This window comes from Lutjanus erythropterus, chromosome 13 (assembly GCF_056507025.1).
Source record: "Lutjanus erythropterus isolate fLutEry1 chromosome 13, fLutEry1.hap2, whole genome shotgun sequence".
NCBI lineage: Eukaryota > Metazoa > Chordata > Actinopteri > Lutjaniformes > Lutjanidae > Lutjanus > Lutjanus erythropterus.
This window is the reverse complement of record NC_139329.1, coordinates 38,212,425-38,228,160: the sequence shown is the minus strand read 5'-3', so window position 1 is coordinate 38,228,160 and position 15,736 is coordinate 38,212,425. Positions and strand designations below refer to the sequence as shown.

At 40.5% G+C, this 15,736-nt stretch overlaps 1 protein-coding gene across 1 annotated transcript in view; it reads left to right on the top strand.

The window, feature by feature from the left end:
• The first annotated feature begins 1,770 nt into the window (after window positions 1-1,770).
• aass (aminoadipate-semialdehyde synthase) overlaps window positions 1,771-15,736 on the top strand; it is a 36,066-nt gene continuing 22,100 nt past the window's right edge. Inside the window, exons 1-9 of the mRNA XM_084733733.1 lie at window positions 1,771-2,153; window positions 3,549-3,725; window positions 7,338-7,422; window positions 11,298-11,365; window positions 11,477-11,623; window positions 11,727-11,805; window positions 12,037-12,164; window positions 14,848-14,990; window positions 15,425-15,547. Of these exons, the coding sequence (XP_084589859.1) occupies window positions 1,935-2,153; window positions 3,549-3,725; window positions 7,338-7,422; window positions 11,298-11,365; window positions 11,477-11,623; window positions 11,727-11,805; window positions 12,037-12,164; window positions 14,848-14,990; window positions 15,425-15,547 (1,169 nt within the window). The 5' untranslated portion in view covers window positions 1,771-1,934. The remainder of the gene's footprint in view (window positions 2,154-3,548; window positions 3,726-7,337; window positions 7,423-11,297; window positions 11,366-11,476; window positions 11,624-11,726; window positions 11,806-12,036; window positions 12,165-14,847; window positions 14,991-15,424; window positions 15,548-15,736) is intronic.

Sequence of the window (15,736 nt, the reverse complement as noted above, 5' to 3'; positions counted from 1 at the left end):
TTAATTTCTGCAGTGTTCAACATTCACTTTAAACTTCTATAAGCCTGATCCATTAGTTAAAATGTCTTGGTAATCTGCACAGCAATCAGTTCTAGAGCTGCTACAATTAATCAATTGCAAATCGGTTACTAAATTAATCAAGAGCTATTTAAATATAATGCATTTATATATTGTATAAATTCTCTTATTTCAGTGTCCTAAATATGAATATTTGCTGGTTTCTTTACTCTTTGGAAGTATGTGAGTAAAGTAAGTAACTTTGGATTGTGTGAAGATGTCACATTAGTCCTACTTAACTCACTAAACCAGAGATTCAAAATGTCAGTTGTGACCATTAATATTAGAATTCAGATAATTAAATTAAATTTAGACTTATGAGGGAAGAAGTGAGAATGGTATAAATATACTATTTATTTATTTATTTATACATAAGTACATGCATACATACAAACACGAAATAGAATAAAATGAAGTCATAAGTAAAGAAAAAATAGAAAAATCAACAATGGTTATAATTACAAATTTTAAAATCAAATTAAAACATAAACCACCTTTGCAGTACAGGAAGCCAATCAGAAACCGACTAGAATTTTCGACTTTTACTTTGAAGTCCTGGGCGGAAGTGGATTAGTGTACCCTGTAGGTGTATAAAATACGTCGCTTCGGAGGGGAGTTGGTACTCGTCTCACCTCTGTGTGACTCTCCGGTGTCGTCGGTAAACCGTCGTCATATTTCCTCGTCAGGAGCCGGCGTGGTGAGCACAAACCGGTCAGAAAGGTGAGTTCGACCCGGCAGCTTCTTTACCTGCAGCCTGTTATCGATCTGAGTATGGATATCATCGCTAATCGATGTGTGTAAGTTGTACTGTAGCGTCAGTAGGGTTGACCAGGACCCGGAATTGACCCATGTGGCTGCAGTGTAGGCTAAAACCACACAGAAGCTACGAGCTAAAATCTACACCAAACTCCAGTCATATTTTTGCAGATTTTAATTCTGTGTCTGCAGCATTCAATAATACTGACTTTATAATGATCACTGATCACGTCTGTAATAACTGTTAACTTGTTGTAGTTAACGGGTTTCATATTGTTCTTATATATCAATCCTGCAGTACTTTAATGAGCACAGAAAGTATGTTTGATGCTAAATATTCACGTTATAGATCTCTGATTTAGTGACTTACGTTTGGTTAGACTGCTTCACAAACACTGGGGTCATTTTAATGTACCACCAGTGTGTCCCAACCTGTGTATCGAGACCCTTCAAGGGCTTGCAAGCTGAACCTGAGCGGTCAAAGGACCCTTAAAAGAATAGTTCACCAGTTTGGGGGAAAAACACGTATTCACATTATTGACAAGAATCAGATGAGAAGATTGATACCAGTCTCCTGTCTGTACACTTAAAGGGACAGTTTGGGCTTTTTGAGGTGTGGTTGTATGAAGCACTTATTCATAGTCGGTGTATTATCTACAGCAGTAGTAGTTGGCATGCCGGCTGTTTGGAAAAGCAGCAGGAGAACTGGTGAAGGTGGTGTAAACAAGGTAAAGTGGAGAAAGTATTCTAAATGTGACATACACTTGGTTAGCGTAGCTTAGCATAAAGACTGGGAATGGGACGCATGCAGGGTGTTGTAACCCTACTGCAGTTCTGTGTCATCTAGTAACTCTGGTCTGACTAAACCACCTGTTAGTTGGCAGCTCTCTCCCAGCTTTGCCTTGGCTGTTAAATTGGTCTACCAGAGGGCCAAACGCATAAAGTACATGGCACGCGCATATCTGTGTGTGTTTTTTTTTTCCAGTATTAGTGAGCTTTGCGTGATTGCATGGTGGTACAGGACAGATTGTGTCACTTCCTGTCTGACTGTCACAAGCCAGCGTCTGTGATGATGTTGTTTGTCAGCAGTGTGTCTTTGTCGTGAGCAGGGCGGTGCAGTCATGTTCAGACTCCTCAGACACCAAGGTAAGAGGACGCACAGCTGCCTCACGGGCCAGCGGCGCTATGAGCACCACAGGGCCGTCATGGCCATCCGCAGGGAGGACATCAACCCCTGGGAGAGGAGGGCGCCACTGGCCCCGCGCCACGTCAAAGAGCTCACCAACGCTGGCGTTAAAGTCCTGGTGCAGCCGTCCAACCGCAGAGCCATCCATGAGAAGGTGAGTCACCCAACAATTTAAAAAGAGACTAATTTGGTTTCAGAAGCTGAAGTCAGAGATTTTAGACTTTTTTTCTTAATATGTCACCCAAACTGATTGGTGATTAATTTAACAATGGGATTAATAACTGATTAATCATTGCAGCTTTAATTTCAGCCCTGTTTAAATCTCCACGCTTCCACCACAGGAACCTTCCCTGCCAGGGTCATACTTTCCAAAACTACAGGAACTTTGGGGGTTAAAACTTGCAGTGCTGGACATTTCTGATTGGTTGAGTGCTTGCAGCATTTTATTTCATTCACCATTTCTAAAAAAATCTGCAGCAGAAAACCAGTTTGTTTATTGGGCTCCGTGTTACAGAAGAAATCATTTGTTGACAAAGTCCAGGCGTCTTGTCTGTCGCTTTATATGTTGTTGTATAGACATGCAGAAATTAACAAAAAACTGCTGACTTTCTAGACTAATTTGCCTAATCCTCATGAGTTTTAAGACCACAACAACAGCTAACATTAGCCACACACAAACTGCTAACTACTGTTAGCGACACAGAACAACCACTAAAGTTGGACCACTAACATTAACTAAACAAACCAACTGCTAAAATTAGCCACATAGACCAACTGTTAATGTTAGCTTCTCTGAACAACGGTTCATGTTCGACTGCTGACATTAGCTACACAAGCTAGCTGCTAATGTTAGCTCGACCAAAATCCATTGTAACCTGTTATACTTCTACTTTAAATATTCATAATTACCACCAACAATCTAAACATGCATTCACTCATAACGAATGGTGGAACAGCTGGACGAGCAATTAATTAACTTTAATGAACACAAAGCATTATAGTGGGCTAAACAATTTCATCATATTTGGTATTGAGATTAACCAAAAGTAACAGATAGTAATCAAGTTACATTACTTGCACTTGGCTTTTTATCGGAATACATTTTTAAATTTCCTCTTCCAACTCTAATTGTTACTGTAAAGTATGTGTACAGTCCTGCACATATATTACACACGACACAATATATTTATGCATGTATACATGTAAATTGTATTCATGATCCATGTATATTACTTATGTTCACATCATAATGTCGGAGTTGCAGTAGTGGATTTCTAACTTTCTTTTGCACACATACTTAATAATAGTCAAAAGTATTGTAATTTATATATAGTGTACTGCTTTTCAATTAAATTTAATTGTATTTATTTCATTTAAATAGTTATTTATCTGTCCTATGCTGCGCTGCGAATTTCTCCCAGGGGATCGATAAAGTTTTATCTTATCTCAGTTTTTGTTAAAGAAAAATCAAAAACCGTAAGAATCGTAAGGCCATCAGAAGCGTGAGTGCGTCTTTCAGCTCTATAATTCAGCCTTTTCTTGTTTCCAGTACTATGTGAGGGCGGGAGCCGTCATTCAGGAGGACATTTCGGAGGCGTCTCTGATAGTCGGGGTGAAGAGGATGCCGGAGGAGAAGGTCATTCCCAAGAAGACGTACGCCTTCTTCTCCCACACCATCAAGGCTCAGGAGGCCAACATGGCCCTTCTGGACGACCTGCTGACCAAGGTGAGCGCTGCAGCTGTTAGACCACTGTCTGACATGTTGTTCATGTGGACAACTAAAATTTGTCCTTGAGTTAGGTGCACATAAGTAACCAGGTTCCTCAGAGAAACCAGGTTTTGTGCGTAATCGGAGAACGTGTTTACATGCATTGTTTACCATAAATCCTCATGCATGCTGCAGGTCAGTAGTGTCTGTAAACAAACTGCTTAAACAGTAACAAAGGGTCAAGAAGCAGCATGATGTGGCAGCAAGTGTGAACTGAAAAAGTTTAAATAATTCAAATATCCTGTAGTGCAATGGTTGACATCTCAGTTGAAACGGTAACATCTTGTTCAAACTAGACCAGAGTTCAGCAACGTTCATGAACAAAAGAGCCAAAAAAGGCCAAAAAAGAAACATGTCTGGAGCCTCAACTATTTAATTCTTTCTTTTCCCTGAAGATTTTTCTTCACAGAGACTCAAAAAGACTAATCACCGCCTAAATTTAGAGGAAAAGGCACCGAGCTATAATCACAGGCTATGACGCACTTTTAGTTGACAAAATAGGAAAACTTTTCTTAAATTCGGTGTATAGGATACCTGCCTTTACAGTTGGAGAATATAGGAATCACTTTCACAAAAGGTTTCAAGTCAATGTAATGAAAACTTTTCGTCTTTTCAATTAAACTTTTAAAACTTTCGCAGACCTCTAACCTTAAGTATAGATGATTTACTTTTCTTCTTTAGATAAACTTGAATCTATAGGGCTGTGTGTGTGAGCTTTGAACCTGATATTAATTGGAAACATAAATTTGAAACACTTTATTTAAGATTTAAGTTTAAGATTTAAGTTTATCTAAAGAAGAAAAGTAAGTTGTCTCAACAAAAGATTGGTAGTTGGTAAAACTTTTTCTTAACTTAAGAATTTGAGTTGGGCTCCAAACTCAAAAACTTAAATGCAGCGTGTTCCCCTGAAATTATGAGTCTGAGACTTTGGGAAACACCAATCAACATTTTCTGACATTTTAGACCAAACAACTATTCACTGATTAATCAAGAAAATAATCGACCGATTACTTAACTATGAGAATAATCATTAGTTGCAGCCCTAGTTTTATTGTCTACACCTTTCCAATATGTCACAGACATATTTTCTCTTCCCCCTTCATTCTTTCCTCTCTGACTGGGCGGTAAAATCACTGATTGCCTTCATAAAACAGCTTTTTTTCTTCTCTTCAAACTCTTCTGTAAACTCTCTGTAGAGAGGCGGGGCTTTCAGGAGCCGCCTCGCAGCAGAAAGGCAGCCTGAGTCAACACCAGTGTGTAACGAGCCACAGCGGCTCGCTGTTGCTCATGGATGTCATATGAACGCGTGTGAAGACATGACTGGTGTTGATTGAATAAACTGCAGCAGTTGCTTAATCAGAGATTAATATGTCAAAATTGTGCTCACTGCAAAACTAGGGATGTGAGTTGTGGTCAGTGTTGCTTTTGAAAGCGACGTCCAGCACATGTCAGACAGCCTCTGAGGGACGGAGAGGCTGATGGAGACTTGGGCTGCATATTGTTTAAAAACTACCAATACCAGTATCAGAACCATTAAAGTGGTGGCTCTGTCAGTAGACAACTTCACTACATACCTTTTATTCTACTTCAGTCAATACCGATCACGTAGATCAGTGGTCCCCAACCCCCGGGCCGCGGACCGGTACCGGTCCGTGGATCAATTGGTACCGGGCCGCACAAGAAATAATTAATTATTTCTGTTTTATTTATTATCTGAGTCTGAACGATCTTTTATTTTGAAAAATCTTTTATTTTGAAAAATGACCGGATTCTCTCGGTTGTATCTCGGTCACTTGAGCGCGAAAATTTGACAGCCTACGACTTTCAAGAAAAAGAAAGCTTTTAACAGACAATATCAGGAGTCCTACTTGAAATATTTATTTATTGTGACAGGTGATTCCAACACACCAATCCCGCTCTGCATAATATGCGGCGACCGGCTCTTTAATGAGGCAATGAAGCTTTCAAAACTGTTTCGCCACTTAGAGACCAAGCACCCTGGATTAAAAGACAAGCCGCCGGAGTATTTTGAAAGAAAAAAACATGAACACGAAGGACAGAAGAAATTACTGAGGGCCACCACATCAGTAAGTGAGAATCTACTGAGAGCATCATACTTAGTGGCTAATCGTATTGCTAAGGCTAAAAAGCCATTCACTGTTGGTGAAGAATTGATCTTGCCCTCCACTAGAGACACTTGTCGTGAACTTGTAGGAGAGGCTGCTGTTAAAAAGATAGCACAGGTGCCTCTGTCGGCGCACTGAGGTAGCCGAAGACATTGAGACACAATTGCAGAAAAACAAGCTCAGGGCTCCCATTGATTTAGCGTTATGGTGAGTTAAAATTTTCATGCACTTTATATTCGTTTTTATGGTGTATCTGCATCTTATTTTGAAGGCATGTAAACGTTACCATAGCAACCACAATCAGAGAGCGCTAGGGCAGTGGTCGCCAACAGAGGGAGGTGAGGGAGAGGAGAGGAGGAGAGCTTGTGAGTCTGGAGCATGCATGCAGAAGCCTTATCTGACGGGTCACACTGGCAACTTTATTTCAGCTGTTGAAAAATAACATTCATGGAGTGTTTAATAATAATAATAAAAGTGGTGTGTAGGTATATTTAGATAGAGAAACAAATGTGGAATTGCTGGTTCTTGTCATTTATTTATTTTTCCACGTGAGTTTTTTTTATTATTATTATTTATTTAATGGGCAGAGAGGATGTTACCAGAGACTTTATTCACTTTATTGTTATGTTCTAACAATCTACCCCCCCACCGGTCCGTGGTAAATTTGTCAAGCGTTGACCGGTCCGCGGTTACAAAAAGGTTGGGGACCACTGACGTAGATGGAAACATTCTTGAAATAATCCCTCTGCATTTTATACATTTATTTTCATCAGAAGTCTTTAGTGTCTTTAGTCTTTATAGTGAAGTTTTTCTTTACAAGGTTTTGGTGGCATCTCTGTATGCTGAGCTAAAGCCCTACGTAGGACTGTTTTATTTTTTTTCTTTTCCTGCTCCCACCAGCTCCCACTGTTTTCATTTTTTGCTACGTAGTTGTGATGTAGTTTTCAGGGTTTTTTCCCCAGAAAAGGTGCTCGACCTTGTGGCAAGCTCAAAATACATCAGAATGCAGTGTTTCCTCTAGGACTTTTTTCAGCAGCGGGGGCAGGCGTTCCATTTCTCTTCTTAGAGAAATATTTCAATAAACTCATCTGAAAAATGCAGTCAGTTGTTACATAATGGTGTGTAGATATTAACGTTACCAGTCCATTAATCGGTGGATTATATTCTCGATTAATGGATTAATAGTTGTTTGTTTTTTAAAATGTCAGAAATCCTGTCTTGTCCTTAATAATACTGAGGTGACGCTGATGTAAAGTGAACTGAAATGAATCCACAGTCATACACCAGAGCAGTTTTGTCCTCTGGATTCGAGCTGATGCTGCAGAATTTGATAACTCTGATATTTAGAGACCTTTCTGTCTGCCCTTTCATATCACTGTGCATTTGTTTTTTCTTCAAAAAAAAATCTTCTAAAACTGAAATGAAATGAATTTTGTTTTCTCAGGAGGTTCGTCTGATCGACTATGAGAAGATGGTTGATGCTAACGGCTTCCGGATCGTGGCGTTCGGTCAGTGGGCCGGTGTCGCAGGTATGAAGACTTCCCTTCACAATAACAACTGTAGAAGAAAATGAAACGTAGCTGTGAAATACCTGATGGTAGATGGTTTATGTTCAGACATTTCTGAGTCAACTGGACGTTCATCATTTAGTCGGTCAGAGCTGAAGCTGTTGAGTCCGACCTGACAACTAATTCCTGAATCAATATCAATTATTCTTCTTTCTTTGATGAGAAGGAAAGTTCTAACCAAATCACAGCAAACATGTGCCTAAAAATATTTGGTCTATGGACGTCAAAGCCCCACATGACAAGTTTAGGGAGCCAGCATACGATTGAGTGACGGATCGGATCGTTTTTCAGATCGGCAAAAAAGAAAGAAGAGGTGGAATCAGGGTTAAGTTATTTTAAAAATGCACATGGCTTTGATGTCTCTGTGTCTGTAGTCATCACTATAGTAATGTAATAATAATAAGAGATGTGTCTAGTTGCCATGCAACAAGTAGGTTTCTACAAGCTGTCATTACCGACCGACAGATGTTTGTTTTTGTTTGAAATGAAATGATTAGAATAAAATTCATTGTCTGTTCAGAAGCCGAACAAAATATTTCTGAGGGCTGCCATTGGTCTGTAGGGCTGGACAAATAAATACATGCATCCCCTCCATGATATAATCCTAATACAGTACATAAATACAACATTTATCAGTGGGTCAGTGTTTTTTTTTTTTTTTTTTTTTTTTTTTTTTTATTGTATCTTGTGGTATTGTGGCACGTGCACATGTGTACACAGCTGGGGAGCTGGATGTGTACTGGTCATAAGATACACATTTCTGTTGAAGGCTTCACTCTTTTCCACTGATAACTGGCAGCTGTAACGCACCAGGAAACGCAGAAATGCACCGCTGTTCATCAGGGAAGAACAAGATCGGTAGATGATGTAAATAATGCAGGTTTCATTCAACCTTTATTTAATCTCGAGGAATCACTGAGGGAGTGACCTCATTTACCGTGATGTCGAGAGCGCAGTTTGAACACCAAAATACAACAACAAAACAAAACAAAATGCATAAATATATATAATTAACAATTAATACAATTAACAGACAACACAAACAAACAGACTACAACAGAACACAGTTAGGAAAAAGGAAACAGATTCATGAGCCTGTTTAGATTCAAGATTCATACATTTATTGCCATATTGTTGCCGTACAGGTTTGGAATTTGTTTTGTTGTGCTCAGCAGCAGTAAACATAAAATCACACTGTACATACAAGAAATGTCCATAAAAATCATACCAGTTAAATTCACAATTCATGACACCACATGGCCCATGTCCTTAAAGGATAAGTTCAAGCTCGTGTGTGTGTTCATACAACCAGTGACACACTAAGGTGTGGTAGGATTTCTTCAGGGTATGTGTTGCTGGTGTGGTGAGAAGAGATTATAAAACATTTACAGCAGTGGTCCCCAACCTTTTTGTAACCGCGGACCGGTCAACGCTTGACAAATTTACAGCGGACCGGTGGGGGGGGGGGTAGATTGTTAGAACATAACAATAAAGTGAATAAAGTCTCTGGTAACATCCTCTCTGCCCATTAAATAAATAATAATAATAAAAAAAACTCACGTGGAAAAATAAATAAATGACAAGAACCAGCAATTCCACATTTGTTTCTCTATCTAAATATACCTACACACCACTTTTATTATTATTATTAAACACTCCATGAATGTTATTTTTCAACAGCTGAAATAAAGTTGCCAGTGTGACCCGTCAGATAAGGCTTCTGCATGCATGCTCCAGACTCACAAGCTCTCCTCCTCTCCTCTCCCTCACCTCCCTCTGTTGGCGACCACTGCCCTAGCGCTCTCTGATTGTGGTTGCTATGGTAACGTTTACATGCCTTCAAAATAAGATGCAGATACACCACAAAAACGAATATAAAGTGCATGAAAATTTTAACTCACCATAACGCTAAATCAATGGGAGCCCTGAGCTTGTTTTTCTGCAATTGTGTCTCAATGTCTTCGGCTACCTCAGTGCGCCGACAGAGGCACCTGTGCTATCTTTTTAACAGCAGCCTCTCCTACAAGTTCACGACAAGTGTCTCTAGTGGAGGGCAAGATCAATTCTTCACCAACAGTGAATGGCTTTTTAGCCTTAGCAATACGATTAGCCACTAAGTATGATGCTCTCAGTAGATTCTCACTTACTGATGTGGTGGCCCTCAGTAATTTCTTCTGTCCTTCGTGTTCATGTTTTTTTCTTTCAAAATACTCCGGCGGCTTGTCTTTTAATCCAGGGTGCTTGGTCTCTAAGTGGCGAAACAGTTATGAAAGCTTCATTGCCTCATTAAAGAGCCGGTCGCCGCATATTATGCAGAGCGGGATTGGTGTGTTGGAATCACCTGTCACAATAAATCCATATTTCAAGTAGGACTCCTGATATTGTCTGTTAAAAGCTTTCTTTTTCTTGACAGTCGTAGGCTGTCAAATTTTCGCGCTCAAGTGACCGAGATACAACCGAGAGAATCCGGTCATTTTTCAAAATAAAAGATTTTTCAAAATAAAAGATCGTTCAGACTCAGATAATAAATAAAACAGAAATAATTAATTATTTCTTGTGCGGCCCGGTACCAATTGATCCACGGACCGGTACCGGTCCGCGGCCCGGGGGTTGGGGACCACTGCCTTAAAAGATAAGTTCAAGCTCGTGTGTGTGTTCATACAACCAGTGACACACTAAGGTGTGGTAGGATTTCTTCAGGGTATGTGTTACTGGTGTGGTGAGAAGAGATTATAAAACATTTACAGCCTTTCTGTTGAATGCAGATGTGCTAGAATTCAGAGATGGAGGGTAAATTACAGCCAGTTACTTTTAAGGTGTGTGCATGACTCATTCCAGCAGGTTTTTCTTGTGGCCTGTAGAACTGCCACACCAAACGGTTGAGAGAATAATGTATGTTTCTTTTACCGACCTGCTGCAACCTCTGATGAACAACATCATAATCTCATTATAGGTTTTTTTTCTGGATGAGGATTAAATTGTCTTCCCATTTCAGGGAGGAGTCTAAAATGATCCACTCTCTAAACAAGAGCGTAACAATTAATTGAAACCACAATACATTCTGCTGCAATTTGCATGAGGTGCAATATTTGTTAAAAGCAAAATATGTGTCAAAATACCATTTTAAATTGAATATACTGGTGCTGCAGAGATGGCCTGGCCTACACATCATATTTTACAGACTTAAGGAAACATCTTTCTTTGATCTCACTTTTCCAGCAGTTGAGAAACAACAGATGAGACGTTTCTTGGTGTTGAGAAGCTGCGGCGTTTATTAACTGACACACCGTAACCTGAACCGTACGTTTACTGCCAGATTGACAGCTTGCTGCAAAGTTTAAGTTTCTGCTCCACTCGTCTGCTACTCGCTCTGCCTCATTGCACGCTGCACACACTGACGTACTGCGCTGGTCCTTAAAGAAGTTACGCTACACTTATGAAAGTATGCTTCAGTCGAGTTCAGTAAAATGAAGTTATTAAGGGAGTCACAGTAAACTGCCATCCCACAGGAATATGTGGCTTTGTCACCTCGGGCAAAAAAAATTCAGACCGTCAGCCCTGACCTCAAATCAAAAAAGAATTTGTACAGGGACTTTGAACTTTTAGTAGATTTGGTAGAAACACTACTGCTTCTGTCCAAAATCAACACAAAATGACAGTTCCTCTTACTAACTTTAAATGAACTTGAATAACTTTTTGAAAAACTAAATGTTTCTAATGAAAGAAAGCTGTAGAAGTGAAATGTTAAAGATGATATCTGCATGAATCCACAGATGCTGTGATAAAGTAGGCTGCAGGTAAAAGTGTCTTTGTTATTTCTTTTGTTTCTTTTGCAGGAATGATAAACATTTTGCATGGACTCGGGCTGCGCTTCCTGGCTCTCGGCCACCACACTCCCTTCATGGTGAGAGAACATTCCACATAAAGAAATGTGATCCAAAAACCAATTCTGACAGGAAAACTGCTCCCTCTGTGACTCTTACCTGATCGCCTCCCGTCTCTCTGCTGTTCACAGCACATCGGTATGGCTCATAACTACAGGAATGTCAGCCAGGCCATCCAGGCAGTGAGGGATTGTGGGTATGAGATTTCCATGGGGCTCATGCCCAAATCTATCGGCCCTGTGACGTTTTGTTTCACTGGAACCGGCAACGTCTCCAAGGTACAATGAGATTAAACTGAAAACAAAAAAAACATGCACATCTTAACGCCCAGTGGCCTCAGAAATGAATAAAGTTCATCACGCTCCTCTCTTCGTCCTGCAGGGAGCCCAAGACATCCTCAACGAACTTCCTGTTGAATATGTTGAGCCGCACGAGTTGAAGGACGTCTCTGAAATAGGAGGTAAGAAATCATGTTAACTACAGTAAACGGCAGGTAGGGAGCAGTGGGAGCAACACATGGAAATAAACCATCAAACATAAATGTAGAAACTGTTAAAACAGTATATTTTGATGGTCAGAGCTCTACAGAACCTGCCTGAGGAGAACATCTGGGTTGATCTGGCTCATGTTTCTCACACTCACAGTAAGTACATTTGTGATCATTTACAGTACGTTGTCATTTTCTTGTAAGATCTGACCAAAGTGTACGCCACCGTCCTGAGCCGACATCACCACCTGATGAGGAAGAGCGACGGCATTTACGACCCCATGGAGTACGAGAACCACCCGGAACTGTACACCTCGCACTTCAGGCACAGCGTGAGTCTGTTTCTATCCCTCCTCCTCCTCCACCATCCCTTCACTGCCCACAGTTACAACTCTCCTGGTCGAGACCCCCAGCTGCTCCTGTCACTCACTCGGAGGCCTCTGCCTCTATTTCAGTCCTTGACACTGAACGGCTCCCGGTTGGCGTGCTGGCGACACGTGATCCTGGTCATGTTTAACTTTGAGTTGACTTTCATCAGTCTTTCTCAAGGGAACTCAGAGAAAATGAACCAGTATATTAACCTGATCAATAATCTTTTACACAGCAAGAACATGTGAAGAAGGAATTTTATTTACTTAAATTAATCTTTATTTTCTGAATTTTCTGAAACTAATACCTGCCTTTATCAGTTAATCCAAGTTGTATAAAACACTTTTTTGAAGGGTGTTTTTGATTTTTACTTTTCAATTATGCTCGGAAAATATATTTTAGAAGCTCCAGCTCCTTGCTACTAAGGCTAAAGGGCCAACCTCCTTACTTTTTCTTAAATGTAGATTTTCAAACGTTCAAATAAAATAAGAGAATATATCTGTATATTTTTCTAGGGCTTATTCCATTTTCGAGTATTTGAACCCACTTTTTTCAAATTCAGTGTGAACGAGAGATGCAGCTGAAAGTGTGTGATGAAAGTGAGTCTGTTATCCGGATAGAGTCTTAAGTATTTACAGATCAGCGTACATTTTGTCTGTCCAGTATTGAGAACAAGCGAACCTGAACTGTTTCAAAAGCGGCATGTAAATTTTCAGTGGTCAGATAGAGAGAGAAGAGCTGGTGAAATATAAAACCGTGTCGACGGCAGAAAAACATTTGTTACAGTTCGGGGTGCCAGAAATGACACTGTTCATATAAATGGTAGATAAAGTAAAGTGCATGCAAAAAAGGGTCCTTTGCAGCAGTGGTCCCCAACCTTTTTGTAACCGCGGACCGGTCAACGCTTGACAAATTTACCGCGGACCGGTGGGGGGGGGGTAGATTGTTAGAACATAACAATAAAGTGAATAAAGTCTCTGGTAACATCCTCTCTGCCCATTAAATAAATAATAATAATAAAAAAAACTCACGTGGAAAAATAAATAAATGACAAGAACCAGCAATTCCACATGTTTCTCTATCTAAATATACCTACACACCACTTTTATTATTATTATTAAACACTCCATGAATGTTATTTTTCAACAGCTGAAATAAAGTTGCCAGTGTGACCCGTCAGATAAGGCTTCTGCATGCATGCTCCAGACTCACAAGCTCTCCTCCTCTCCTCTCCCTCACCTCCCTCTGTTGGCGACCACTGCCCTAGCGCTCTCTGATTGTGGTTGCTATGGTAACGTTTACATGCCTTCAAAATAAGATGCAGATACACCATAAAAACGAATATAAAGTGCATGAAAATTTTAACTCACCATAACGCTAAATCAATGGGAGCCCTGAGCTTGTTTTTCTGCAATTGTGTCTCAATGTCTTCGGCTACCTCAGTGCGCCGACAGAGGCACCTGTGCTATCTTTTTAACAGCAGCCTCTCCTACAAGTTCACGACAAGTGTCTCTAGTGGAGGGCAAGATCAATTCTTCACCAACAGTGAATGGCTTTTTAGCCTTAGCAATACGATTAGCCACTAAGTATGATGCTCTCAGTAGATTCTCACTTACTGATGTGGTGGCCCTCAGTAATTTCTTCTGTCCTTCGTGTTCATGTTTTTTTCTTTCAAAATACTCCGGCGGCTTGTCTTTTAATCCAGGGTGCTTGGTCTCTAAGTGGCGAAGCAGTTTTGAAAGCTTCATTGCCTCATTAAAGAGCCGGTCGCCGCATATTATGCAGAGCGGGATTGGTGTGTTGGAATCACCTGTCACAATAAATCCATATTTCAAGTAGGACTCCTGATATTGTCTGTTAAAAGCTTTCTTTTTCTTGAAAGTCGTAGGCTGTTAAATTTTCGCGCTCAAGTGACCGAGATATAACCGAGAGAATCCGGTCATTTTTCAAAATAAAAGATTTTTCAAAATAAAAGATCGTTCAGACTCAGATAATAAATAAAACAGAAATAATTAATTATTTCTTGTGCGGCCCGGTACCAATTGATCCACGGACCGGTACCGGTCCGCGGCCCGGGGGTTGGGGACCACTGCTTTGCAGGATCAACAATAAGGCTCACCCATGTACCTGGGGCAAGTAAGATGCAATGTTGTAAGTAAACCTGGAAACTCGGTGGTAAAAAAAAGAGATAAATTATGTTGACAGTCGATTAATTGTTAAAGTATTTTTTTCATGTAAAATTGGCAGGCTGTTTGATTTCCCACTTTTGTTTTTTCTTTCTCATTTCAAACTGACTATCTTTGGGTTTTTAGACAAAGAGAGACATTTAAAGACATCACTTTTGACTTTTTTTGTATGACATTTTATTTATTTATTTTTTTATTTTATGGCTGTTGGAGCCCTAGATTAAACACTTTAGTCCTTATTGTTATTTTATAACTGCTAATAAATAACACAGTTTGTACAGGGACAAGTAAAAATTGACTTTGGGCAAGTAGATTCTGACCCACTTGCTCGACCAGGTGAATGAAAAGAACCCTGCTCTGTTCGTGGCTGTACTTTCAACCAAATCAGTCAAATTAATCACACTGTAAAGAGCGCTCAGTGTATCGCCATGGTAAAAATGTTGTTTTCATCTGACCACAGGTGGCGCCCTACACAAACTGTCTGATCAATGGAATTTATTGGGACCCACACACCCCGCGACTGCTCAGGCGACTGGACGCCCAGAGGCTGATGAGACCTTCCCATGTCTCCGGTGCAGAGGGGTCACCAGGGCTGCCTCACAAGTAAGAGCATCATCAATCAATCAGTCAATCAATCAATCAGTCTGTCAGTCAGACTTTATTTATAGCGACTTTTCATCCAAACAAAATGCCACTCAACGTGTTTCACACAATAAAACAATCCTCTCACTAGATAAACTCCCTTGAAATGGTTCATCCTCCTGTGTGTAATCAGTCAGCATTACAGCCTCACATTCATCCTTTCATCAGTAGAAGATTAAAAACTGACTCTGAGCTGTCAGTCAAACCCAGCGACTGCGACAGATGACGCACCTGACCAGCCAATGGCTGAATGAATGTGTAGAGGTGCAGAGCGTCACCTGCCGTATCTCCACAGGGGTCGAAGGTCACATCTTTATCTGCAGCCGTGTTTACAGGGCGACCGTTCAGCGCGCGGCTCTGACCTCTTTATCGCCGTCTCTCCTCTCTGTCCACAGACTGCTGGCCATCTGTGACATATCGGCCGACACCGGAGGCTCCATAGAGTTCATGAACGAGTGCACCACCATCGATAAGCCTTTCTGTATGTACGACGCTGACCAGCACATCGATCACGACAGGTACAGCGCTGACATCCGTGACCTTTTTCTCTTCCTGCCAACATGAGCTGCACATTTCTGTTGGGCTCAGTGTTTCTCCTGTTCAAGATTTTCACTTTTAGGATGCTTTCATCAGATGAGGATTTCAGGTTTTTATGGACTTTTTGCCAGCAACAAATCTACAGTCTGTAAATTTACATTTTTATAGTT